Source organism: Syngnathus acus, unplaced genomic scaffold, assembly GCF_901709675.1.
Source record: "Syngnathus acus unplaced genomic scaffold, fSynAcu1.2, whole genome shotgun sequence".
In the NCBI taxonomy this organism is placed as follows: domain Eukaryota; kingdom Metazoa; phylum Chordata; class Actinopteri; order Syngnathiformes; family Syngnathidae; genus Syngnathus; species Syngnathus acus.
Window position 1 is genome coordinate 31,050 of NW_023590246.1, and position 26,872 is coordinate 57,921.

Below are 26,872 nucleotides of genomic sequence, written 5' to 3' on the forward strand. Positions count from 1 at the left end.
GAGCACTCCTGCCGGGCGTGGGTTAGAGACCGCGCCCGGTCACTTATGGGACCCTAAATGGCCCGCGGACCGGCTGGCGGTACGACCGTGAAAGCCTATCCGCCCTCCGAGCACTCCTGCCGGGCGTGAGTTCGAGACCGCGCCCGGTCACTTATGGGACCCTAAATGGCCCGCGGACCTGCTGGCGGTACCTCCGTGAATGCCTATCCGCCCTCCGAGCACTCCTGCCGGGCCTGAGTTCGAGACCGCGCCCGGTCATGTATGGGACCCTGAATGGCCCGCGGACCGGCTGGCGGGAGCTCCGTGAAAGCCTGTCCGCCCTCCGAGCACTCCTGCCGGGCGTGGGTTAGAGACCGCGCCCGGTCACTTATGGGACCCTAAATGGCCCGCGGACCGGCTGGCGGTACGACCGTGAAAGCCTATCCGCCCTCCGAGCACTCCTGCCGGGCGTGAGTTCGAGACCGCGCCCGGTCACTTATGGGACCCTAAATGGCCCGCGGACCTGCTGGCGGTACCTCCGTGAATGCCTATCCGCCCTCCGAGCACTCCTGCCGGGCCTGAGTTCGAGACCGCGCCCGGTCATGTATGGGACCCTGAATGGCCCGCGGACCGGCTGGCGGGACGTCCGTGGATGCCTATCCGCCCTCCGAGCACTCCCGCCGGGCGTGGGTTAGAGACCGCCCCCGGTCCCTTATGGGACCCTATTTGGCCCGCGGACCGCCTGGCGGGAGCTCCGTGAAAGCCTGTCCGCCCTCCGAGCACTCCTGCCGGGCGTGGGTTAGAGACCGCGCCCGGTCACTTATGGGACCCTAATTGGCCCGCGGACCGGCTGATGGTACCTCCGTGAATGCCTATCCGCCGTCCGAGCACTCCTGCTGGGCCTGAGTTAGAGACCGCGCCCGGTCACTTATGGGACCCTAAATGGCCCGCGGACCGGCTGGCGGTACCACCGTGAAAGCCTATCCGCCCTCCGAGCACTCCTGCCGGGCGTGAGTTCGAGACCGCGCCCGGTCACTTATGGGACCCTAAATGGCCCGCGGACCGGCTGGCGGGAGCTCCGTGAAAGCCTGTCCGCCCTCCGAGCACTCCTGCCGGGCGTGGGTTAGAGACCGCGGCCGGTCACTTATGGGACCCTAAATGGCCCGCGGACCGGCTGGCGGTACCACCGTCAAAGCCTATCCGCCCTCCGAGCACCCCTGCCGGGCGTGAGTTCGAGACCGCGCCCGGTCACTTATGGGACCCTAAATGGGCCGCGGACCTGCTGGCGGTACCTCCGTGAATGCCTATCCGCCCTCCGAGCACTCCTGCCGGGCCTGAGTTCGAGACCGCGCCCGGTCATGTATGGGACCCTGAATGGCCCGCGGACCGGCTGGCGGGACGTCCGTGGATGCCTATCCGCCCTCCGAGCACTCCCGCCGGGCGTGGGTTAGAGACCGCGCCCGGTCATGTATGGGACCCTGAATGGCCCGCGGACCGGCTGGCGGGACCTCCGTGAATGCCTATCCGCCCTCCGAGCACTCCTGCCGGGCGTGGGTTAGAGACCGCGCCCGGTCAGTTATGGGACCCTAAATAGCCCGCGGACCGGCTGGCGGGACTTCCGTGAATGCCTATCCGCCCTCCGAGCACTCCTGCCGGGCCTGAGTTTGAGACCGCGCCCGGTCAGTTATGGGACCCTAAATAGCCCGCGGACCGGCTGGCGGGACCTCCGTGAATGCCTATCCGCCCTCCGAGCACTCCTGCCGGGCGTGGGTTTGAGACCGCGCCCGGTCAGTTATGGGACCCTAAATAGCCCGCGGACCGGCTGGCGGTACCTCCGTGAAAGCCTATCCGCCCTCCGAGCACTCCTGCCGGGCGTGAGTTAGAGACCGCGCACGGTCACTTATGGGACCCTAAATGGCCCGCGGACCTGCTGGCGGGGCTTCCGTGAAAGCCTATCCGCCTTCCGAGCGCTCTTGCCGGGCGTGAGTTAGCGTCCGCGCCCGGTCGCCTCACGTCACTGTGGTTAAGTTGGCATAGTAAAAAGCGCTCTTGGGTCCTTCAGAGTGCGGAGTTTATCACTGCGCATGAAGAAATGACAACCTGCAACGTTTGGTTTATGTTTTATAAGCATTTTTAGTTTTATTGCTTAAATCGCATTTTCTCGACGAGCTGAGCACGTTTTCTGGATGGTGCCTCTCCCGTCACTCTGGTTAGGTTGGCAAAGTAAAAAGCGCTCTTGGGTGCTTCAGAGTGCCGAGTTTATCACTGCACATAAAGAAATGACCACCTGCAACGTTTGGTTTATGTTTTATGAGCATTTTTAATTGTATTGCTTAGAGCGCATTTTCTCGACGAGCTGAGCACTATTTCTAGTAAAAAGCGCTCTTGGGTGCTTCAGAGTGCCGGGTTTATCACTGCGCATGCAGAAATGACCACCTGCAACGTTTGGTTTATGTTTTATAAGCATTTTTTGTTTTATTGCTTAAATCGCATTTTCTCGACGAGCTGAGCACGTTTTCTGGATGGTGCCTCTCCCGTCACTCTGGTTAGGTTGGCATAGTAAAAAGCGCTCTTGGGGGCTTCAGAGTGCCCAGTTTATCACTGCGCATGCAGAAATGACCACCTGCAACGTTTGGTTTATGTTTTATAAGCATTTTTAGTTTTATTGCTTAAATCGCATTTTCTCGACGAGCTGAGCACGTTTTCTGGATGGTGCCTCTCCCGTCACTCTGGTTAGGTTGGCAAAGTAAAAAGCGCTCTTGGGTGCTTCAGAGTGCCGAGTTTATCACTGCACATAAAGAAATGACCACCTGCAACGTTTGGTTTATGTTTTATGAGCATTTTTAATTGTATTGCTTAGAGCGCATTTTCTCGACGAGCTGAGCACTATTTCTAGTAAAAAGCGCTCTTGGGTGCTTCAGAGTGCCGGGTTTATCACTGCGCATGCAGAAATGACCACCTGCAACGTTTGGTTTATGTTTTATAAGCATTTTTTGTTTTATTGCTTAAATCGCATTTTCTCGACGAGCTGAGCACGTTTTCTGGATGGTGCCTCTCCCGTCACTCTGGTTAGGTTGGCATAGTAAAAAGCGCTCTTGGGGGCTTCAGAGTGCCCAGTTTATCACTGCGCATGCAGAAATGACCACCTGCAACGTTTGGTTTATGTTTTATAAGCATTTTTAGTTTTATTGCTTAAATCGCATTTTCTCGACGAGCTGAGCACGTTTTCTGGATGGTGCCTCTCCCGTCACTCTGGTTAGGTTGGCAAAGTAAAAAGCGCTCTTGGGTGCTTCAGAGTGCCGAGTTTATCACTGCACATAAAGAAATGACCACCTGCAACGTTTGGTTTATGTTTTATGAGCATTTTTAATTGTATTGCTTAGAGCGCATTTTCTCGACGAGCTGAGCACTATTTCTAGTAAAAAGCGCTCTTGGGTGCTTCAGAGTGCCGGGTTTATCACTGCGCATGCAGAAATGACCACCTGCAACGTTTGGTTTATGTTTTATAAGCATTTTTTGTTTTATTGCTTAAATCGCATTTTCTCGACGAGCTGAGCACGTTTTCTGGATGGTGCCTCTCCCGTCACTCTGGTTAGGTTGGCATAGTAAAAAGCGCTCTTGGGGGCTTCAGAGTGCCCAGTTTATCACTGCGCATGCAGAAATGACCACCTGCAACGTTTGGTTTATGTTTTATAAGCATTTTTAGTTTTATTGCTTAAATCGCATTTTCTCGACGAGCTGAGCACGTTTTCTGGATGGTGCCTCTCCCGTCACTCTGGTTAGGTTGGCAAAGTAAAAAGCGCTCTTGGGTGCTTCAGAGTGCCGAGTTTATCACTGCACATAAAGAAATGACCACCTGCAACGTTTGGTTTATGTTTTATGAGCATTTTTAATTGTATTGCTTAGAGCGCATTTTCTCGACGAGCTGAGCACTATTTCTAGTAAAAAGCGCTCTTGGGTGCTTCAGAGTGCCGGGTTTATCACTGCGCATGCAGAAATGACCACCTGCAACGTTTGGTTTATGTTTTATAAGCATTTTTTGTTTTATTGCTTAAATCGCATTTTCTCGACGAGCTGAGCACGTTTTCTGGATGGTGCCTCTCCCGTCACTCTGGTTAGGTTGGCATAGTAAAAAGCGCTCTTGGGGGCTTCAGAGTGCCCAGTTTATCACTGCGCATGCAGAAATGACCACCTGCAACGTTTGGTTTATGTTTTATAAGCATTTTTAGTTTTATTGCTTAAATCGCATTTTCTCGACGAGCTGAGCACGTTTTCTGGATGGTGCCTCTCCCGTCACTCTGGTTAGGTTGGCAAAGTAAAAAGCGCTCTTGGGTGCTTCAGAGTGCCGAGTTTATCACTGCACATAAAGAAATGACCACCTGCAACGTTTGGTTTATGTTTTATGAGCATTTTTAATTGTATTGCTTAGAGCGCATTTTCTCGACGAGCTGAGCACTATTTCTAGTAAAAAGCGCTCTTGGGTGCTTCAGAGTGCCGGGTTTATCACTGCGCATGCAGAAATGACCACCTGCAACGTTTGGTTTATGTTTTATAAGCATTTTTTGTTTTATTGCTTAAATCGCATTTTCTCGACGAGCTGAGCACGTTTTCTGGATGGTGCCTCTCCCGTCACTCTGGTTAGGTTGGCATAGTAAAAAGCGCTCTTGGGGGCTTCAGAGTGCCCAGTTTATCACTGCGCATGCAGAAATGACCACCTGCAACGTTTGGTTTATGTTTTATAAGCATTTTTAGTTTTATTGCTTAAATCGCATTTTCTCGACGAGCTGAGCACGTTTTCTGGATGGTGCCTCTCCCGTCACTCTGGTTAGGTTGGCAAAGTAAAAAGCGCTCTTGGGTGCTTCAGAGTGCCGAGTTTATCACTGCACATAAAGAAATGACCACCTGCAACGTTTGGTTTATGTTTTATGAGCATTTTTAATTGTATTGCTTAGAGCGCATTTTCTCGACGAGCTGAGCACTATTTCTAGTAAAAAGCGCTCTTGGGTGCTTCAGAGTGCCGGGTTTATCACTGCGCATGCAGAAATGACCACCTGCAACGTTTGGTTTATGTTTTATAAGCATTTTTTGTTTTATTGCTTAAATCGCATTTTCTCGACGAGCTGAGCACGTTTTCTGGATGGTGCCTCTCCCGTCACTCTGGTTAGGTTGGCATAGTAAAAAGCGCTCTTGGGGGCTTCAGAGTGCCCAGTTTATCACTGCGCATGCAGAAATGACCACCTGCAACGTTTGGTTTATGTTTTATAAGCATTTTTAGTTTTATTGCTTAAATCGCATTTTCTCGACGAGCTGAGCACGTTTTCTGGATGGTGCCTCTCCCGTCACTCTGGTTAGGTTGGCAAAGTAAAAAGCGCTCTTGGGTGCTTCAGAGTGCCGAGTTTATCACTGCACATAAAGAAATGACCACCTGCAACGTTTGGTTTATGTTTTATGAGCATTTTTAATTGTATTGCTTAGAGCGCATTTTCTCGACGAGCTGAGCACTATTTCTAGTAAAAAGCGCTCTTGGGTGCTTCAGAGTGCCGGGTTTATCACTGCGCATGCAGAAATGACCACCTGCAACGTTTGGTTTATGTTTTATAAGCATTTTTTGTTTTATTGCTTAAATCGCATTTTCTCGACGAGCTGAGCACGTTTTCTGGATGGTGCCTCTCCCGTCACTCTGGTTAGGTTGTGTTAGGTTACGGATTTTAGCTATTGATCTGACTCCAAATTATGATCAACACTTAACACAAGAGTTGTTACGTCCAAATCTACACACTGTCGCACCTAACAATTCTGCGAGTTCGTTCTGTCAAAGAGAAGACCAGTAGATCAATTAGGCCGAATTTACCAATTGTTTAATCCTGACAAAGCAAACTAATACAGGCCTGGGTCTCGGGTCCCTAACACAAAAACTCGTGTGCCTTCGTGACCATCAAAGACAACACATTCTTCCGGGTTGCCCAGTTTTAAAGAAACACAATATGAATATTCAAGCATGCAAAATATTGTGTGGTGATTGGTCGATGGTCGATGGTCGATGGTCGTCTCCTCCTGGTTTGGGTTTTTCCCCTGCTCAGCACAGGTGTCTGGACCACAAAGACGAGTTGTTCTTCACCGGCCTTGAGATATCCTCCCTGTCTGGTCATCCTGTTCCACAATACTTTGTAGAGAACAAATTCATTGTAGCCTGCACATTCCTTTCCACTTATTAATCACCACACGAGTACACTACTACTGATATGATTGATATGATTATAAGTCTAGCGCTGTCTTAACAAAATATGTTTGCAAACTGCCGAAAGCACATTTCCCTTTATTCCCTCTCATGACCTCATTTATGAGGTCATCACCAGTTACTCTAGTAATCAGCGACCAGCACACTGTCGGTCCTTTCTTCCCCCCGCGGCTCCTGTTGAGTCACCAGGGTATATTGGCCCTTCGGTGACAACGGGCCAACGGTTTTCTCGATCAACCGAACAGTGAGTGATCTAATACATGGAATACAGCAACAACCGCATAAAATCATTATTGTAGTAAAAATAGCCACAGCAACCAGCACAGACATGATGAGGCCTTTCCAGTTTCCGAACGTTTTCATCCAATCAGACCAAATATCGGTGCGTACACCTGAATGATCTTTCATCTTTTTATTCAGTATCCTTAGTCCTTCCAACGCCCGGGTCAGTCGGCCCCCTGGTGCCGTGTTGTTGGGGATGAAAGTACAACATGCATCCCCGAACATTCCGCACACACCATGTTCCTTAGCCAATAGCATGTCCAACGCAATTCTATTTTGGAACGACATCAATGACGTCGCGGCCAATTGTTCATGGACCGCTGCAAATGATTCAGCTGTATAATTACCCAGCCGTTGGACATTGTAATGAATATAATTAATACGGTCAACATTTTTATTGGGGGTGATCCATAAGAAAATGCTTTCGAATCCCGAGGACACTTGATTAACGAGTTTATACTCATCTGGCACACCCCGGGGCACTCCTATAGCGTCAATATATGTCGGATCGTTGTCGCTCAACCATGGGGGCAAAACGTCTCTTTTGGCTCGCCTTAGGAGCCCCGCCAATGGGAACTCCATGTTCCAATTGAGATTCTGTATTTCAATGGGGACAACCACCACAGGCATTATCAAAGACACAAGGGCACAGATACCTGATGCATTCTTCGGCAAGCGATCATATAATTTGTTGTCACCACACCACAACCAGAGGTCTGCACGAGAGAGAGGAGAGGGGACATTCAAAAACAAATTTATCCTGCACCATGTGTGATCTATTGTCCCAATACTTATGCCGTTTCCCTTTAACTTTAAACATGTCATATTTTGTTGAGTCACATGGCTATCAAAAATGGGCTTTCTTTTCTCCAAGCCCACGACTGGGAAAATATCATTATAAATCAAACAATCGCCACTGGTCCTGGACTGGGTCAACACCTGTAAAACACATGCTGATTCTATTGCAGCTGGAACAATTTTTAACACTACTCTTGCTTCGAGACAAACCACACAATCTTCACCAGTTGCATTAGCAGCTTGTTCCGCCATCAAAAGCCAATTATTGTTTACAGCGGTGACTCCCGTAGTGACCCGAAACCAATCATCTACGCTCCTAATCGCTTTCGCTAAAATTCGGGGGTCTGTTGAGGGACTCAAAGATACTTCTTGTTTGGCATCCTCACCTTGACAGAGGAACATCTGCCAATACGGGTATTTATACACATATATGTTTAACTGGAAACCCCAGCACCCTACTGTGCGTCTTCCTAAATGTAAATCGTGTGAAGCATTAACCCACAAGGTGATGCCTGTCTGCGTTTTTTCCCCTTTTATCATTTGCTGATGTTGTTTTGCTTGAACACTAGTCCCCCATGACTTATACCAATCTTTAGTGTCCCATACCAGATCTTTCCAACCCCTATTTACCAAGTCGTTGGTCAAATACCAATCATAATCCCGATAATCCTGTCCTCTAATCTGCCCGTTCACCAAACTTTCAAACGGTATGATAATTTGTACTGTCACGTTTTTAGGGATGCAAACCTGGATCCCCCATTTAAATGATTGGACCGGTTCGCAGTGTCCCCGGTGTGTCTGAGTGACCCCGGTCACTTGTCTTTTGGACCGGATGTTTAAATGATGCTCAGACATGATGTTGTTTGTGGTGTGTGAAATTTGAATCTGGGACGTTTTCTGCTGGAAGGTCTCATCAATCGTCATCACTGTCCACACAAAAATACAACCTACAAATAACAGTCCTAAAATTAATCTCGCAAATTTCGAAAAACCATTCGGGCCCTCCCCTTTCCTTCTCCGTATTGCTTCCCCTACTCCTTCTGTTCCCCCCCTCTTGGCCGGGTCCGGGACACGGCCAACCAGGAATACCTTCATCCTGACGGAACAAACTCTGGGGCCGGACGGAGTTGTGAGTAGTGATACCACCGGCGTCCTTTGAAGTCGAGTTGGGCCGCGTGAGACGTCCTGGCCAAGACACGAAAGGGGCCCTTCCACCGGGGGTCCGTCCACTTCCTGGAGATGACTCGGACGTACACGTACGGCGTGAGCTGTTTCTCCACCGACACACCTTCCTCCGCCGCAGCCGCAGCGGATTTTTCTCCAAGCTGTGCAGAAACACTGGACACCAAAGCAGACAAATAGGACCAGTATGCTGTATGAGATAAATTAGGTACCGGAACATCCTCTGGTGGGACGAGCGTCGTCGCTGGTCCTGGCATTAGACGGCCCGTCATCAACTCAAACGGTGCGAATCCAGTGCTCCTGTTAACGGATTGTCTCACAGACAGCAAAGCAAGCGGAAGTGCTTGTAGCCAATTCATTGCCGTCTGAGCCATAATTTTGGCCAATTTCTCTTTTAGCGTTCGGTTAAGTCGTTCAACGCGGCCTTGAGACTGAGGATGGTAGACACACCCGAATCGATGCTTCAACCCCAAAATTGATTCTACCTTGGCCAAGGCTTTGTTGTTAAAGTGTGTACCATTGTCAGAACGGATCAAGGCCGGAAAACCGTGGGTAGGGATGTAATGGGTGATCAAAGCCTTGATCACCGCAGCAGAATCTTCCTTCGAGCACGGATATGCCTCCGGCCAGCCCGAGTAAGCGTCAACCAACACAAGCAAAAAGCGTTTTCCATTCACTCTTGTATTCATGTCTGTGAAATCAATGATCACCTCTGCCCCCGGCCATGGGGCCGGCTGAAACAGGCCGGGCTTAGGCTTCAACGTAGGGCGTGCATTGAACGTCTGACAAGACTCACAATCCGCAACGAATTTCCAGACCACATCTGAGAGTTTGGGATGCCACCAACTTCGAAGATGGATCATCATGGCATGGGGACCCACATGGGAAGGTGTGTGAGCCTGTGTCAGGACCTCCGACATCAGCCTTCCCTCCGGAAGAGCTGGCTGTCCTTTGGGTCCTACCCACAAGCCATCTGATCGTTTGACAGCCTTTGCTGCCAGCCAGACCGATTTTTGTTCCGGGGACGTGGCACCCTGGGCGGCACACAGATCGGCATGCGAGAGTGACAGAGGCAAACAGGAGTCGGGGTGTTCCCCGTCCACAATTAGTGGACCGCGGGACACCATCATGTCCTCTGCCCCGCCATACCCGGCCGTCTGCTTGGCCAATTCATCAGCCGCTCGATTCCCCCTAGCTACTAAGGTGTCAGCTTTGGAGTGACCAGGCACTTTGACAATGGCCACCTCGCTCGGGTACTTCAATGCCTCAAACAAATGCAACATCAAATCCTTGTGCGCAATCTCCGAGCCCCTGGCCGTCGTGAACCCATTCTGCAGCCACCCCACCAGATCGAGTAAAGCCGCCGACACCGCATAAGCGGAGTCAGAATAGATGGTCACGGCTTCCCCCTTGCATTGTCGTAAAGCTAACACCAGAGCAAAGACTTCTGCCGCCTGGGCCGATGGGTGGGTGTTGAGCTTCATCACTTTAAGAGGCTGGAAGGAACCATCCCTCCACTCGACCGCAGCCGCGGCCGCATGGAGGGAGCCCATCCTGTCTCTCCAGCAGCAGCCATCTGTGAACACCACACGACCGTGCCCGAGCGGAGTGGAATAGAGGTCAGGTCGGACTTTCGCCACCGTCTGGACCTTTGATGCACACTCATGGGGTCCCACCAACAATTGATCGGCCATGTTCACTCCGGAATGGACATAGTTGACATTTGGGGCAGTCAATATTTTCAACAACCGTGTTTGTCGCAGTGGAGTCAACGTGAACGCCGCCGATGCGACAAATGAAGACACTGCATGATCAGTTAACACATAAACTGGATGCCCCATGACCGTGTGGGCTGTTTTGAGTAAGACCTTTGCCAGGCCAGCCGCATATCTGGAACAATCGGGTTGTCGTTGCTCAATGTTGTCCAAGGGGACGCTGCAATACATCAACACTGCACGTCCATGCTGCATTTTCTGGTACAGAGCTCCATTCACAACTTTCCCTGAAATAGAGACATCTAGATGGAAGGGCAGAGTGTAGTCAGGAGTGGCCAAAGCCGCAGCAGAGGCCAGCTCCTGCACCAGTGACACAAAGACCTCAGCAGCCTCCGGTGTCCAAACCAGGCAAGCCCTGAGATTCCTCGCCCCCTGTTCGCGGATCAGGGCCCGTAGGACACCAGTTTTGTCAGCAAAACAGGGTATGTAATGTCTGCTGTAGCCGCACAACCCCAGGAATGATAGCATCTCCTGGACGGTGGCGGGCCGTGGGTGTCGGAGGATGGAGCTTCTATGTTCAGGCGACATGGCGAGGCCACTAGGGGTCAACACACGTCCCAGAAAAGTGACCTGTTGGCGACAGCATTGCAGTTTCTTTCTTGACACCTTGAACCCTTTCTCCCCTAACCACAACAACACTTTCTTTGTTCCTTCAAGACACGTCTGCTCGTCTTTTGCTGCAATCAACAAATCATCGACATATTGCAACAACAATGTGCCATCCGGCATTTGGCATGGTTCGAGGAGTTCTTTGAGGACCTGATTGAACAATCCTGGCGAATTTTTGAATCCCTGCGGCATGCGTGTGTATTGCAATTTCATCCCTTTGTAAGTGAAGGCGAACACGTGCCGCACTGAGGGGGAAAGCGGGAGGCAGAAGAAGGCATTAGCCAAATCAATTACGGTGAACCACTGATAGGCAGGGTTCAATGATGCAAGGATTCGGTGCGGGTCTGGCACGGGAAGAACAGGAGTTATAGTGACATCATTTACTGCTCTCAAATCATGTGCCATGCGCCATGTTTTCCCATCTGCTTTTTGGACTGGCCTTAACGGGGTGTTCCATTCGGAGCATGACACTTCCAACACCCCTGCGTCCCAGAGGCCGCACAGAGTGTCTTCCATGCCTTGGTCCGCCTCACTCGGCCAACGATATTGGGGTCGTTTGATAGGCTGCGTCTCATCCATTTGGAGATCAATAGGGGCCATCGAGTGACAAAACCCGACATCAAATGGACCTTGGGACCACAAGGTGTCGGGCAAGGCCGCGAGCATTACTTCAGCGTCCTCATGATCAGTTAATTCCCTGCCATGTGTGCGAGATACCAACATCATCTCCAGCAGCCCTGAGTCTACCATGGGTTGTTTAATTTGGTAAGCTTTCTGAGACTCTGACCAATACAAATTAGGGATGTGTGTTTTCCGCCAGTCGGTTTGCAGCAACAAATGTTTGACCATTGAGCCCAATTGTCTGGCTTCATGACCTGGGGCAAGAGCTAGCGAAATGTGTGGTACCCCTTTTTCTGTCATTTTGAACCACTGCATTTGTTCAGGTGTTAATTCAGTAGCTGCTGCAACTCCCTCTTTACCAATCAAAATGCATGATGAAGTTAAATCCCACATGTGCCCTTCAATTTCTTCAAACAAATCCCGATAAACATCATCACTTTTTCGGTCATAATATAGAGTGCAATGCAAAGGATCAACAGGTGGGTGGTATGGCGCCAGTGAGCAGATCCAGGGCTTCCACAGTAGGTAGGTCGAGAACACACCGCCACCAGCAGGGGTTTCTGGCTCCAGCCTGGCCCAGTAGATGGTTGCAGTTTCTGCTTCTGTCTGTAGGGGCGCCATCAGCCACTGGCCATGTTGTTGTAGCTGCTGTGAGCACGGAATGCTGACACCATTTGGAAATTGAATTATCACTCCCTCCGGCCCACACAGGATTTTAGCTTCAACGGCTGACAGCAAATCCCTCCCCATCAAATTGATCGGAGTGTCTGTAGAATGGATATATTTGTGCCACAGTCTACACCCCGTCTGGGTGATCACCGTCTCAAGTGGTTTGGTAAAAGGCAGAGTTCGTGGTTGTCCCGAAAAGCCGACTAAAGTTGTTGTTTTCTTTGACAGTGAGGATACAGGTAGGGCAGTGTTTATTGATGAATAAGTTGCTCCTGTGTCCACCAGCATCTGCACAGGTTTTCCCTCCACTGTCACATGAAGCATTGGCTCCGCCGCGCCACTGCTTCTCTGGCTTCCCGGGCAGCCCTATTCAAATTGTCCACACCAGAGATCATCATGTTGGTAGTACTGACCTCCGTGTGTTTGTGGCTGTTGCCAGGGCCGTCCACCAAATGGAGCTGTTGCTGCCTGTTGCATCGGCGCCCCGGGTTGGCGTGGGGGGCCTCCGGCTGGGCGGGCGGCTCCGCGCGGTCGACTTTGTGGGCATCCTCTTGCCCAATGATCGGTTTCGCCGCAGATGAAGCATGCGTTGGATGGGTCCGGGTTGGTATGTCATCCTGCCCGGGTTTTATGAGCATTTTTAATTGTATTGCTTAGAGCGCATTTTCTCGACGAGCTGAGCACTATTTCTAGTAAAAAGCGCTCTTGGGTGCTTCAGAGTGCCGGGTTTATCACTGCGCATGCAGAAATGACCACCTGCAACGTTTGGTTTATGTTTTATAAGCATTTTTTGTTTTATTGCTTAAATCGCATTTTCTCGACGAGCTGAGCACGTTTTCTGGATGGTGCCTCTCCCGTCACTCTGGTTAGGTTGGCATAGTAAAAAGTGCTCTTGGGGGCTTCAGAGTGCCCAGTTTATCACTGCGCATGCAGAAATGACCACCTGCAACGTTTGGTTTATGTTTTATAAGCATTTTTAGTTTTATTGCTTAAATCGCATTTTCTCGACGAGCTGAGCACGTTTTCTGGATGGTGCCTCTCCCGTCACTCTGGTTAGGTTGGCAAAGTAAAAAGCGCTCTTGGGTGCTTCAGAGTGCCGAGTTTATCACTGCGCATGAAGAAATGACCACCTGCAACGTTTGGTTTATGTTTTATAAGCATTTTTAATTGTATTGCTTAGAGTGCATTTTCTCGACGAGCTGAGCACGTTTTCTAGTAAAAAGCGCTCTTGGGTGCTTCAGAGTGCCGGGTTCATCACTGCGCATGCAGAAATGACCACCTGCAACGTTTGGTTTATGTTTTATAAGCATTTTTAATTGTATTGCTTAGAGTGCATTTTCTCGACGAGCTGAGCACGTTTTCTAGTAAAAAGCGCTCTTGGGTGCTTCAGAGTGCCGAGTTGAGTGCGTGGTTTAGCATCCGCCCCCGGTCCCTTATGGGACCCTATTTGGCCCGCGGACCGGCTGGCGGGAGCTCCGTGAAAGCCTGTCCGCCCTCCGAGCACTCCTGCCGGGCGTGGGTTAGAGACCGCGCCCGGTCACTTATGGGACCCTAATTGGCCCGCGGACCGGCTGGCGGTACCTCCGTGAATGCCTATCCGCCGTCCGAGCACTCCTGCCGGGCCTGAGTTAGAGACCGCGCCCGGTCACTTATGGGACCCTAAATGGCCCGCGGACCGGCTGGCGGTACCACCGTGAAAGCCTATCCGCCCTCCGAGCACTCCTGCCGGGCGTGAGTTCGAGACCGCGCCCGGTCACTTATGGGACCCTAAATGGCCCGCGGACCGGCTGGCGGGAGCTCCGTGAAAGCCTGTCCGCCCTCCGAGCACTCCTGCCGGGCGTGGGTTAGAGACCGCGCCCGGTCACTTATGGGACCCTAAATGGCCCGCGGACCGGCTGGCGGTACCACCGTGAAAGCCTATCCGCCCTCCGAGCACTCCTGCCGGGCGTGAGTTCGAGACCGCGCCCGGTCACTTATGGGACCCTAAATGGCCCGCGGACCTGCTGGCGGTACCTCCGTGAATGCCTATCCGCCCTCCGAGCACTCCTGCCGGGCCTGAGTTCGAGACCGCGCCCGGTCATGTATGGGACCCTGAATGGCCCGCGGACCGGCTGGCGGGACGTCCGTGGATGCCTATCCGCCCTCCGAGCACTCCCGCCGGGCGTGGGTTAGAGACCGCGCCCGGTCATGTATGGGACCCTGAATGGCCCGCGGACCGGCTGGCGGGACCTCCGTGAATGCCTATCCGCCCTCCGAGCACTCCTGCCGGGCGTGGGTTAGAGACCGCGCCCGGTCAGTTATGGGACCCTAAATAGCCCGCGGACCGGCTGGCGGGACCTCCGTGAATGCCTATCCGCCCTCCGAGCACTCCTGCCGGGCCTGAGTTTGAGACCGCGCCCGGTCAGTTATGGGACCCTAAATAGCCCGCGGACCGGCTGGCGGGACTTCCGTGAATGCCTATCCGCCCTCCGAGCACTCCTGCCGGGCCTGAGTTTGAGACCGCGCCCGGTCAGTTATGGGACCCTAAATAGCCCGCGGACCGGCTGGCGGGACCTCCGTGAATGCCTATCCGCCCTCCGAGCACTCCTGCCGGGCGTGGGTTTGAGACCGCGCCCGGTCAGTTATGGGACCCTAAATAGCCCGCGGACCGGCTGGCGGTACCTCCGTGAAAGCCTATCCGCCCTCCGAGGACTCCTGCCGGGCGTGAGTTAGAGACCGCGCACGGTCACTTATGGGACCCTAAATGGCCCGCGGACCTGCTGGCGGGGCTTCCGTGAAAGCCTATCCGCCTTCCGAGCGCTCTTGCCGGGCGTGAGTTAGCGTCCGCGCCCGGTCGCCTCACGTCACTGTGGTTAAGTTGGCATAGTAAAAAGCGCTCTTGGGTCCTTCAGAGTGCGGAGTTTATCACTGCGCATGAAGAAATGACAACCTGCAACGTTTGGTTTATGTTTTATAAGCATTTTTAGTTTTATTGCTTAAATCGCTTTTTCTCGACGAGCTGAGCACGTTTTCTGGATGGTGCCTCTCCCGTCACTCTGGTTAGGTTGGCAAAGTAAAAAGCGCTCTTGGGTGCTTCAGAGTGCCGAGTTTATCACTGCACATAAAGAAATGACCACCTGCAACGTTTGGTTTATGTTTTATGAGCATTTTTAATTGTATTGCTTAGAGCGCATTTTCTCGACGAGCTGAGCACTATTTCTAGTAAAAAGCGCTCTTGGGTGCTTCAGAGTGCCGGGTTCATCACTGCGCATGCAGAAATGACCACCTGCAACGTTTGGTTTATGTTTTATAAGCATTTTTTGTTTTATTGCTTAAATCGCATTTTCTCGACGAGCTGAGCACGTTTTCTGGATGGTGCCTCTCCCGTCACTCTGGTTAGGTTGGCAAAGTAAAAAGCGCTCTTGGGTGCTTCAGAGTGCCGAGTTTATCACTGCACATAAAGAAATGACCACCTGCAACGTTTGGTTTATGTTTTATGAGCATTTTTAATTGTATTGCTTAGAGCGCATTTTCTCGACGAGCTGAGCACTATTTCTAGTAAAAAGCGCTCTTGGGTGCTTCAGAGTGCCGGGTTTATCACTGCGCATGCAGAAATGACCACCTGCAACGTTTGGTTTATGTTTTATAAGCATTTTTTGTTTTATTGCTTAAATCGCATTTTCTCGACGAGCTGAGCACGTTTTCTGGATGGTGCCTCTCCCGTCACTCTGGTTAGGTTGGCATAGTAAAAAGCGCTCTTGGGGGCTTCAGAGTGCCCAGTTTATCACTGCGCATGCAGAAATGACCACCTGCAACGTTTGGTTTATGTTTTATAAGCATTTTTAGTTTTATTGCTTAAATCGCATTTTCTCGACGAGCTGAGCACGTTTTCTGGATGGTGCCTCTCCCGTCACTCTGGTTAGGTTGGCAAAGTAAAAAGCGCTCTTGGGTGCTTCAGAGTGCCGAGTTTATCACTGCACATAAAGAAATGACCACCTGCAACGTTTGGTTTATGTTTTATGAGCATTTTTAATTGTATTGCTTAGAGCGCATTTTCTCGACGAGCTGAGCACTATTTCTAGTAAAAAGCGCTCTTGGGTGCTTCAGAGTGCCGGGTTTATCACTGCGCATGCAGAAATGACCACCTGCAACGTTTGGTTTATGTTTTATAAGCATTTTTTGTTTTATTGCTTAAATCGCATTTTCTCGACGAGCTGAGCACGTTTTCTGGATGGTGCCTCTCCCGTCACTCTGGTTAGGTTGGCATAGTAAAAAGTGCTCTTGGGGGCTTCAGAGTGCCCAGTTTATCACTGCGCATGCAGAAATGACCACCTGCAACGTTTGGTTTATGTTTTATAAGCATTTTTAGTTTTATTGCTTAAATCGCATTTTCTCGACGAGCTGAGCACGTTTTCTGGATGGTGCCTCTCCCGTCACTCTGGTTAGGTTGGCAAAGTAAAAAGCGCTCTTGGGTGCTTCAGAGTGCCGAGTTTATCACTGCACATAAAGAAATGACCACCTGCAACGTTTGGTTTATGTTTTATGAGCATTTTTAATTGTATTGCTTAGAGCGCATTTTCTCGACGAGCTGAGCACTATTTCTAGTAAAAAGCGCTCTTGGGTGCTTCAGAGTGCCGGGTTTATCACTGCGCATGCAGAAATGACCACCTGCAACGTTTGGTTTATGTTTTATAAGCATTTTTTGTTTTATTGCTTAAATCGCATTTTCTCGACGAGCTGAGCACGTTTTCTGGATGGTGCCTCTCCCGTCACTCTGGTTAGGTTGGCATAGTAAAAAGCGCTCTTGGGGGCTTCAGAGTGCCCAGTTTATCACTGCGCATGCAGAAATGACCACCTGCAACGTTTGGTTTATGTTTTATAAGCATTTTTAGTTTTATTGCTTAAATCGCATTTTCTCGACGAGCTGAGCACGTTTTCTGGATGGTGCCTCTCCCGTCACTCTGGTTAGGTTGGCAAAGTAAAAAGCGCTCTTGGGTGCTTCAGAGTGCCGAGTTTATCACTGCACATAAAGAAATGACCACCTGCAACGTTTGGTTTATGTTTTATGAGCATTTTTAATTGTATTGCTTAGAGCGCATTTTCTCGACGAGCTGAGCACTATTTCTAGTAAAAAGCGCTCTTGGGTGCTTCAGAGTGCCGGGTTTATCACTGCGCATGCAGAAATGACCACCTGCAACGTTCGGTTTATGTTTTATAAGCATTTTTTGTTTTATTGCTTAAATCGCATTTTCTCGACGAGCTGAGCACGTTTTCTGGATGGTGCCTCTCCCGTCACTCTGGTTAGGTTGGCATAGTAAAAAGCGCTCTTGGGGGCTTCAGAGTGCCCAGTTTATCACTGCGCATGCAGAAATGACCACCTGCAACGTTTGGTTTATGTTTTATAAGCATTTTTAGTTTTATTGCTTAAATCGCATTTTCTCGACGAGCTGAGCACGTTTTCTGGATGGTGCCTCTCCCGTCACTCTGGTTAGGTTGGCAAAGTAAAAAGCGCTCTTGGGTGCTTCAGAGTGCCGAGTTTATCACTGCACATAAAGAAATGACCACCTGCAACGTTTGGTTTATGTTTTATGAGCATTTTTAATTGTATTGCTTAGAGCGCATTTTCTCGACGAGCTGAGCACTATTTCTAGTAAAAAGCGCTCTTGGGTGCTTCAGAGTGCCGGGTTTATCACTGCGCATGCAGAAATGACCACCTGCAACGTTTGGTTTATGTTTTATAAGCATTTTTTGTTTTATTGCTTAAATCGCATTTTCTCGACGAGCTGAGCACGTTTTCTGGATGGTGCCTCTCCCGTCACTCTGGTTAGGTTGGCAAAGTAAAAAGCGCTCTTGGGTGCTTCAGAGTGCCGAGTTTATCACTGCACATAAAGAAATGACCACCTGCAACGTTTGGTTTATGTTTTATGAGCATTTTTAATTGTATTGCTTAGAGCGCATTTTCTCGACGAGCTGAGCACTATTTCTAGTAAAAAGCGCTCTTGGGTGCTTCAGAGTGCCGGGTTTATCACTGCGCATGCAGAAATGACCACCTGCAACGTTTGGTTTATGTTTTATAAGCATTTTTTGTTTTATTGCTTAAATCGCATTTTCTCGACGAGCTGAGCACGTTTTCTGGATGGTGCCTCTCCCGTCACTCTGGTTAGGTTGGCAAAGTAAAAAGCGCTCTTGGGTGCTTCAGAGTGCCGAGTTTATCACTGCACATAAAGAAATGACCACCTGCAACGTTTGGTTTATGTTTTATGAGCATTTTTAATTGTATTGCTTAGAGCGCATTTTCTCGACGAGCTGAGCACTATTTCTAGTAAAAAGCGCTCTTGGGTGCTTCAGAGTGCCGGGTTTATCACTGCGCATGCAGAAATGACCACCTGCAACGTTTGGTTTATGTTTTATAAGCATTTTTTGTTTTATTGCTTAAATCGCATTTTCTCGACGAGCTGAGCACGTTTTCTGGATGGTGCCTCTCCCGTCACTCTGGTTAGGTTGGCATAGTAAAAAGCGCTCTTGGGGGCTTCAGAGTGCCCAGTTTATCACTGCGCATGCAGAAATGACCACCTGCAACGTTTGGTTTATGTTTTATAAGCATTTTTAGTTTTATTGCTTAAATCGCATTTTCTCGACGAGCTGAGCACGTTTTCTGGATGGTGCCTCTCCCGTCACTCTGGTTAGGTTGGCAAAGTAAAAAGCGCTCTTGGGTGCTTCAGAGTGCCGAGTTTATCACTGCACATAAAGAAATGACCACCTGCAACGTTTGGTTTATGTTTTATGAGCATTTTTAATTGTATTGCTTAGAGCGCATTTTCTCGACGAGCTGAGCACTATTTCTAGTAAAAAGCGCTCTTGGGTGCTTCAGAGTGCCGGGTTTATCACTGCGCATGCAGAAATGACCACCTGCAACGTTTGGTTTATGGTTTATAAGCATTTTTTGTTTTATTGCTTAAATCGCATTTTCTCGACGAGCTGAGCACGTTTTCTGGATGGTGCCTCTCCCGTCACTCTGGTTAGGTTGGCATAGTAAAAAGTGCTCTTGGGGGCTTCAGAGTGCCCAGTTTATCACTGCGCATGCAGAAATGACCACCTGCAACGTTTGGTTTATGTTTTATAAGCATTTTTAGTTTTATTGCTTAAATCGAATTTTCTCGACGAGCTGAGCACGTTTTCTGGATGGTGCCTCTCCCGTCACTCTGGTTAGGTTGGCAAAGTAAAAAGCGCTCTTGGGTGCTTCAGAGTGCCGAGTTGAGTGCGTGGTATAGCGTCCGCCCCCGGTCCCTTATGGGACCCTATTTGGCCCGCGGACCGGCTGGCGGGAGCTCCGTGAAAGCCTGTCCGCCCTCCGAGCACTCCTGCCGGGCGTGGGTTAGAGACCGCGCCCGGTCACTTATGGGACCCTAATTGGCCCGCGGACCGGCTGGCGGTACCTCCGTGAATGCCTATCCGCCGTCCGAGCACTCCTGCCGGGCCTGAGTTAGAGACCGCGCCCGGTCACTTATGGGACCCTAAATGGCCCGCGGACCTGCTGGCGGTACCACCGTGAAAGCCTATCCGCCCTCCGAGCACTCCTGCCGGGCGTGAGTTCGAGACCGCGCCCGGTCACTTATGGGACCCTAAATGGCCCGCGGACCGGCTGGCGGTACCACCGTGAAAGCCTATCCGCCCTCCGAGCACTCCTGCCGGGCGTGAGTTCGAGACCGCGCCCGGTCACTTATGGGACCTTAAATGGCCCGCGGACCTGCTGGCGGTACGTCCGTGGATGCCTATCCGCCCTCCGAGCACTCCCGCCGGGCGTGGGTTAGAGACCGCGCCCGGTCATGTATGGGACCCTGAATGGCCCGCGGACCGGCTGGCGGGACTTCCGTGGATGCCTATCCGCCCTCCGAGCACTCCCGCCGGGCGTGGGTTAGAGACCGCGCCCGGTCATGTATGGGACCCTGAATGGCCCGCGGACCGGCTGGCGGGACCTCCGTGAATGCCTATCCGCCCTCCGAGCACTCCTGCCGGGCGTGGGTTAAAGACCGCGCCCGGTCAGTTATGGGACCCTAAATAGCCCGCGGACCGGCTGGCGGGACCTCCGTGAATGCCTATCCGCCCTCCGAGCACTCCTGCCGGGCCTGAGTTTGAGACCGCGCCCGGTCAGTTATGGGACCCTAAATAGCCCGCGGACCGGCTGGCGGGACTTCCGTGAATGCCTATCCGCCGTCCGAGCACTCCTGCCGGGCCTGAGTTAGAGACCGCGCCCGGTCACTTATGGGACCCTAAATGGCCCGCGGACCGGCTGGCGGTACCACCGTGAATGCCTATCCGCCCTCCGAGCACTCCTGCCGGGCGTGGGTTTGAGACCGCGCCCGGTCAGTTATGGGACCCTAAATAGCCCGCGGACCGGCCGGCGGTACCTCCGTGAAAGCCTATCCGCCCTCCGAGCACTCCTGCCGGGCGTGAGTTAGAGACCGCGCACGGTCACTTATGGGACCCTAAATGGCCCGCGGACCTGCTGGCGGGGCTTCCGTGAAAGCCTATCCGCCTTCCGAGCGCTCTTGCCGGGCGTGAGTTAGCGTCCGCACCCGGTCGCCTCACGTCACTGTGGTTAAGTTGGCATAGTAAAAAGCGCTCTTGGGTCCTTCAGAGTGCGGAGTTTATCACTGCGCATGAAGAAATGACAACCTGCAACGTTTGGTTTATGTTTTATAAGCATTTTTAGTTTTATTGCTTAAATCGCTTTTTCTCGACGAGCTGAGCACGTTTTCTGGATGGTGCCTCTCCCGTCACTCTGGTTAGGTTGGCAAAGTAAAATGCGCTCTTGGGTGCTTCAGAGTGCCGAGTTTATCACTGCACATAAAGAAATGACCACCTGCAACGTTTGGTTTATGTTTTATGAGCATTTTTAATTGTATTGCTTAGAGCGCATTTTCTCGACGAGCTGAGCACTATTTCTAGTAAAAAGCGCTCTTGGGTGCTTCAGAGTGCCGGGTTCATCACTGCGCATGCAGAAATGACCACCTGCAACGTTTGGTTTATGTTTTATAAGCATTTTTTGTTTTATTGCTTAAATCGCATTTTCTCGACGAGCTGAGCACGTTTTCTGGATGGTGCCTCTCCCGTCACTCTGGTTAGGTTGGCATAGTAAAAAGCGCTCTTGGGGGCTTCAGAGTGCCCAGTTTATCACTGTGCATGCAGAAATGACCACCTGCAACGTTTGGTTTATGTTTTATAAGCATTTTTAGTTTTATTGCTTAAATCGCATTTTCTCGACGAGCTGAGCACGTTTTCTGGATGGTGCCTCTCCCGTCACTCTGGTTAGGTTGGCAAAGTAAAAAGCGCTCTTGGGTGCTTCAGAGTGCCGAGTTTATCACTGCACATAAAGAAATGACCACCTGCAACGTTTGGTTTATGTTTTATGAGCATTTTTAATTGTATTGCTTAGAGCGCATTTTCTCGACGAGCTGAGCACTATTTCTAGTAAAAAGCGCTCTTGGGTGCTTCAGAGTGCCGGGTTTATCACTGCGCATGCAGAAATGACCACCTGCAACGTTTGGTTTATGTTTTATAAGCATTTTTTGTTTTATTGCTTAAATCGCATTTTCTCGACGAGCTGAGCACGTTTTCTGGATGGTGCCTCTCCCGTCACTCTGGTTAGGTTGGCATAGTAAAAAGCGCTCTTGGGGGCTTCAGAGTGCCCAGTTTATCACTGCGCATGCAGAAATGACCACCTGCAACGTTTGGTTTATGTTTTATAAGCATTTTTAGTTTTATTGCTTAAATCGCATTTTCTCGACGAGCTGAGCACGTTTTCTGGATGGTGCCTCTCCCGTCACTCTGGTTAGGTTGGCAAAGTAAAAAGCGCTCTTGGGTGCTTCAGAGTGCCGAGTTTATCACTGCACATAAAGAAATGACCACCTGCAACGTTTGGTTTATGTTTTATGAGCATTTTTAATTGTATTGCTTAGAGCGCATTTTCTCGACGAGCTGAGCACTATTTCTAGTAAAAAGCGCTCTTGGGTGCTTCAGAGTGCCGGGTTTATCACTGCGCATGCAGAAATGACCACCTGCAACGTTTGGTTTATGTTTTATAAGCATTTTTTGTTTTATTGCTTAAATCGCATTTTCTCGACGAGCTGAGCACGTTTTCTGGATGGTGCCTCTCCCGTCACTCTGGTTAGGTTGGCATAGTAAAAAGCGCTCTTGGGGGCTTCAGAGTGCCCAGTTTATCACTGCGCATGCAGAAATGACCACCTGCAACGTTTGGTTTATGTTTTATAAGCATTTTTAGTTTTATTGCTTAAATCGCATTTTCTCGACGAGCTGAGCACGTTTTCTGGATGGTGCCTCTCCCGTCACTCTGGTTAGGTTGGCAAAGTAAAAAGCGCTCTTGGGTGCTTCAGAGTGCCGAGTTTATCACTGCACATAAAGAAATGACCACCTGCAACGTTTGGTTTATGTTTTATGAGCATTTTTAATTGTATTGCTTAGAGCGCATTTTCTCGACGAGCTGAGCACTATTTCTAGTAAAAAGCGCTCTTGGGTGCTTCAGAGTGCCGGGTTTATCACTGCGCATGCAGAAATGACCACCTGCAACGTTTGGTTTATGTTTTATAAGCATTTTTTGTTTTATTGCTTAAATCGCATTTTCTCGACGAGCTGAGCACGTTTTCTGGATGGTGCCTCTCCCGTCACTCTGGTTAGGTTGGCATAGTAAAAAGCGCTCTTGGGGGCTTCAGAGTGCCCAGTTTATCACTGCGCATGCAGAAATGACCACCTGCAACGTTTGGTTTATGTTTTATAAGCATTTTTAGTTTTATTGCTTAAATCGCATTTTCTCGACGAGCTGAGCACGTTTTCTGGATGGTGCCTCTCCCGTCACTCTGGTTAGGTTGGCAAAGTAAAAAGCGCTCTTGGGTGCTTCAGAGTGCCGAGTTTATCACTGCACATAAAGAAATGACCACCTGCAACGTTTGGTTTGTGTTTTATGAGCATTTTTAATTGTATTGCTTAGAGCGCATTTTCTCGACGAGCTGAGCACTATTTCTAGTAAAAAGCGCTCTTGGGTGCTTCAGAGTGCCGGGTTTATCACTGCGCATGCAGAAATGACCACCTGCAACGTTTGGTTTATGTTTTATAAGCATTTTTTGTTTTATTGCTTAAATCGCATTTTCTCGACGAGCTGAGCACGTTTTCTGGATGGTGCCTCTCCCGTCACTCTGGTTAGGTTGGCATAGTAAAAAGCGCTCTTGGGGGCTTCAGAGTGCCCAGTTTATCACTGCGCATGCAGAAATGACCACCTGCAACGTTTGGTTTATGTTTTATAAGCATTTTTAGTTTTATTGCTTAAATCGCATTTTCTCGACGAGCTGAGCACGTTTTCTGGATGGTGCCTCTCCCGTCACTCTGGTTAGGTTGGCAAAGTAAAAAGCGCTCTTGGGTGCTTCAGAGTGCCGAGTTTATCACTGCACATAAAGAAATGACCACCTGCAACGTTTGGTTTATGTTTTATGAGCATTTTTAATTGTATTGCTTAGAGCGCATTTTCTCGACGAGCTGAGCACTATTTCTAGTAAAAAGCGCTCTTGGGTGCTTCAGAGTGCCGGGTTTATCACTGCGCATGCAGAAATGACCACCTGCAACGTTTGGTTTATGTTTTATAAGCATTTTTTGTTTTATTGCTTAAATCGCATTTTCTCGACGAGCTGAGCACGTTTTCTGGATGGTGCCTCTCCCGTCACTCTGGTTAGGTTGGCATAGTAAAAAGCGCTCTTGGGGGCTTCAGAGTGCCCAGTTTATCACTGCGCATGCAGAAATGACCACCTGCAACGTTTGGTTTATGTTTTATAAGCATTTTTAGTTTTATTGCTTAAATCGCATTTTCTCGACGAGCTGAGCACGTTTTCTGGATGGTGCCTCTCCCGTCACTCTGGTTAGGTTGGCAAAGTAAAAAGCGCTCTTGGGTGCTTCAGAGTGCCGAGTTTATCACTGCACATAAAGAAATGACCACCTGCAACGTTTGGTTTATGTTTTATGAGCATTTTTAATTGTATTGCTTAGAGCGCATTTTCTCGACGAGCTGAGCACTATTTCTAGTAAAAAGCGCTCTTGGGTGCTTCAGAGTGCCGGGTTTATCACTGCGCATGCAGAAATGACCACCTGCAACGTTTGGTTTATGTTTTATAAGCATTTTTTGTTTTATTGCTTAAATCGCATTTTCTCGACGAGCTGAGCACGTTTTCTGGATGGTGCCTCTCCCGTCACTCTGGTTAGGTTGGCATAGTAAAAAGCGCTCTTGGGGGCTTCAGAGTGCCCAGTTTATCACTGCGCATGCAGAAATGACCACCTGCAACGTTTGGTTTATGTTTTATAAGCATTTTTAGTTTTATTGCTTAAATCGCATTTTCTCGACGAGCTGAGCACGTTTTCTGGATGGTGCCTCTCCCGTCACTCTGGTTAGGTTGGCAAAGTAAAAAGCGCTCTTGGGTGCTTCAGAGTGCCGAGTTTATCACTGCACATAAAGAAATGACCACCTGCAACGTTTGGTTTATGTTTTATGAGCATTTTTAATTGTATTGCTTAGAGCGCATTTTCTCGACGAGCTGAGCACTATTTCTAGTAAAAAGCGCTCTTGGGTGCTTCAGAGTGCCGGGTTTATCACTGCGCATGCAGAAATGACCACCTGCAACGTTTGGTTTATGTTTTATAAGCATTTTTTGTTTTATTGCTTAAATCGCATTTTCTCGACGAGCTGAGCACGTTTTCTGGATGGTGCCTCTCCCGTCACTCTGGTTAGGTTGGCATAGTAAAAAGCGCTCTTGGGGGCTTCAGAGTGCCCAGTTTATCACTGCGCATGCAGAAATGACCACCTGCAACGTTTGGTTTATGTTTTATAAGCATTTTTAGTTTTATTGCTTAAATCGCATTTTCTCGACGAGCTGAGCACGTTTTCTGGATGGTGCCTCTCCCGTCACTCTGGTTAGGTTGGCAAAGTAAAAAGCGCTCTTGGGTGCTTCAGAGTGCCGAGTTTATCACTGCACATAAAGAAATGACCACCTGCAACGTTTGGTTTATGTTTTATGAGCATTTTTAATTGTATTGCTTAGAGCGCATTTTCTCGACGAGCTGAGCACTATTTCTAGTAAAAAGCGCTCTTGGGTGCTTCAGAGTGCCGGGTTTATCACTGCGCATGCAGAAATGACCACCTGCAACGTTTGGTTTATGTTTTATAAGCATTTTTTGTTTTATTGCTTAAATCGCATTTTCTCGACGAGCTGAGCACGTTTTCTGGATGGTGCCTCTCCCGTCACTCTGGTTAGGTTGGCATAGTAAAAAGCGCTCTTGGGGGCTTCAGAGTGCCCAGTTTATCACTGCGCATGCAGAAATGACCACCTGCAACGTTTGGTTTATGTTTTATAAGCATTTTTAGTTTTATTGCTTAAATCGCATTTTCTCGACGAGCTGAGCACGTTTTCTGGATGGTGCCTCTCCCGTCACTCTGGTTAGGTTGGCAAAGTAAAAAGCGCTCTTGGGTGCTTCAGAGTGCCGAGTTTATCACTGCACATAAAGAAATGACCACCTGCAACGTTTGGTTTATGTTTTATGAGCATTTTTAATTGTATTGCTTAGAGCGCATTTTCTCGACGAGCTGAGCACTATTTCTAGTAAAAAGCGCTCTTGGGTGCTTCAGAGTGCCGGGTTTATCACTGCGCATGCAGAAATGACCACCTGCAACGTTTGGTTTATGTTTTATAAGCATTTTTTGTTTTATTGCTTAAATCGCATTTTCTCGACGAGCTGAGCACGTTTTCTGGATGGTGCCTCTCCCGTCACTCTGGTTAGGTTGGCATAGTAAAAAGCGCTCTTGGGGGCTTCAGAGTGCCCAGTTTATCACTGCGCATGCAGAAATGACCACCTGCAACGTTTGGTTTATGTTTTATAAGCATTTTTAGTTTTATTGCTTAAATCGCATTTTCTCGACGAGCTGAGCACGTTTTCTGGATGGTGCCTCTCCCGTCACTCTGGTTAGGTTGGCAAAGTAAAAAGCGCTCTTGGGTGCTTCAGAGTGCCGAGTTTATCACTGCACATAAAGAAATGACCACCTGCAACGTTTGGTTTATGTTTTATGAGCATTTTTAATTGTATTGCTTAGAGCGCATTTTCTCGACGAGCTGAGCACTATTTCTAGTAAAAAGCGCTCTTGGGTGCTTCAGAGTGCCGGGTTTATCACTGCGCATGCAGAAATGACCACCTGCAACGTTTGGTTTATGTTTTATAAGCATTTTTAATTGTATTGCTTAGAGTGCATTTTCTCGACGAGCTGAGCACGTTTTCTAGTAAAAAGCGCTCTTGGGTGCTTCAGAGTGCCGAGTTGAGTGCGTGGTTTAGCGTCCGCCCCCGGTCCCTTATGGGACCCTATTTGGCCCGCGGACCGGCTGGCGGGAGGTCCGTGAAAGCCTGTCCGCCCTCCGAGCACTCCTGCCGGGCGTGGGTTAGAGACCGCGCCCGGTCACTTATGGGACCCTAATTGGCCCGCGGACCGGCTGGCGGTACCTCCGTGAATGCCTATCCGCCGTCCGAGCACTCCTGCCGGGCCTGAGTTAGAGACCGCGCCCGGTCACTTATGGGACCCTAAATGGCCCGCGGACCGGCTGGCGGTACCACCGTGTAAGCCTATCCGCCCTCCGAGCACTCCTGCCGGGCGTGAGTTCGAGACCGCGCCCGGTCACTTATGGGACCCTAAATGGCC

General features: G+C 49.8%; 2 protein-coding genes across 2 annotated transcripts; both read right to left on the bottom strand.

The window, feature by feature from the left end:
• Positions 1 to 6,230: 6,230 nt before the first annotated feature.
• On the bottom strand, positions 6,231 to 7,577 carry LOC119119283 (syncytin-A-like). The gene is made up of 2 exons (XM_037245700.1): positions 6,888 to 7,577; positions 6,231 to 6,830 (listed from the first exon to the last, which is right to left on the bottom strand). The coding sequence occupies exons 1-2, from the start codon at positions 7,547 to 7,549 to the stop codon at positions 6,341 to 6,343; spliced, it is 1,152 nt and encodes a 383-aa protein (XP_037101595.1). The 5' UTR covers positions 7,550 to 7,577; the 3' UTR covers positions 6,231 to 6,340.
• Positions 7,578 to 7,625: 48 nt separating this feature from the next.
• On the bottom strand, positions 7,626 to 12,596 carry LOC119119281. Its single transcript, XM_037245698.1, has one exon. The coding sequence runs from the start codon at positions 12,475 to 12,477 to the stop codon at positions 8,389 to 8,391; it is 4,089 nt and encodes a 1,362-aa protein (XP_037101593.1). The 5' UTR covers positions 12,478 to 12,596; the 3' UTR covers positions 7,626 to 8,388.
• Positions 12,597 to 26,872: the final 14,276 nt, after the last annotated feature.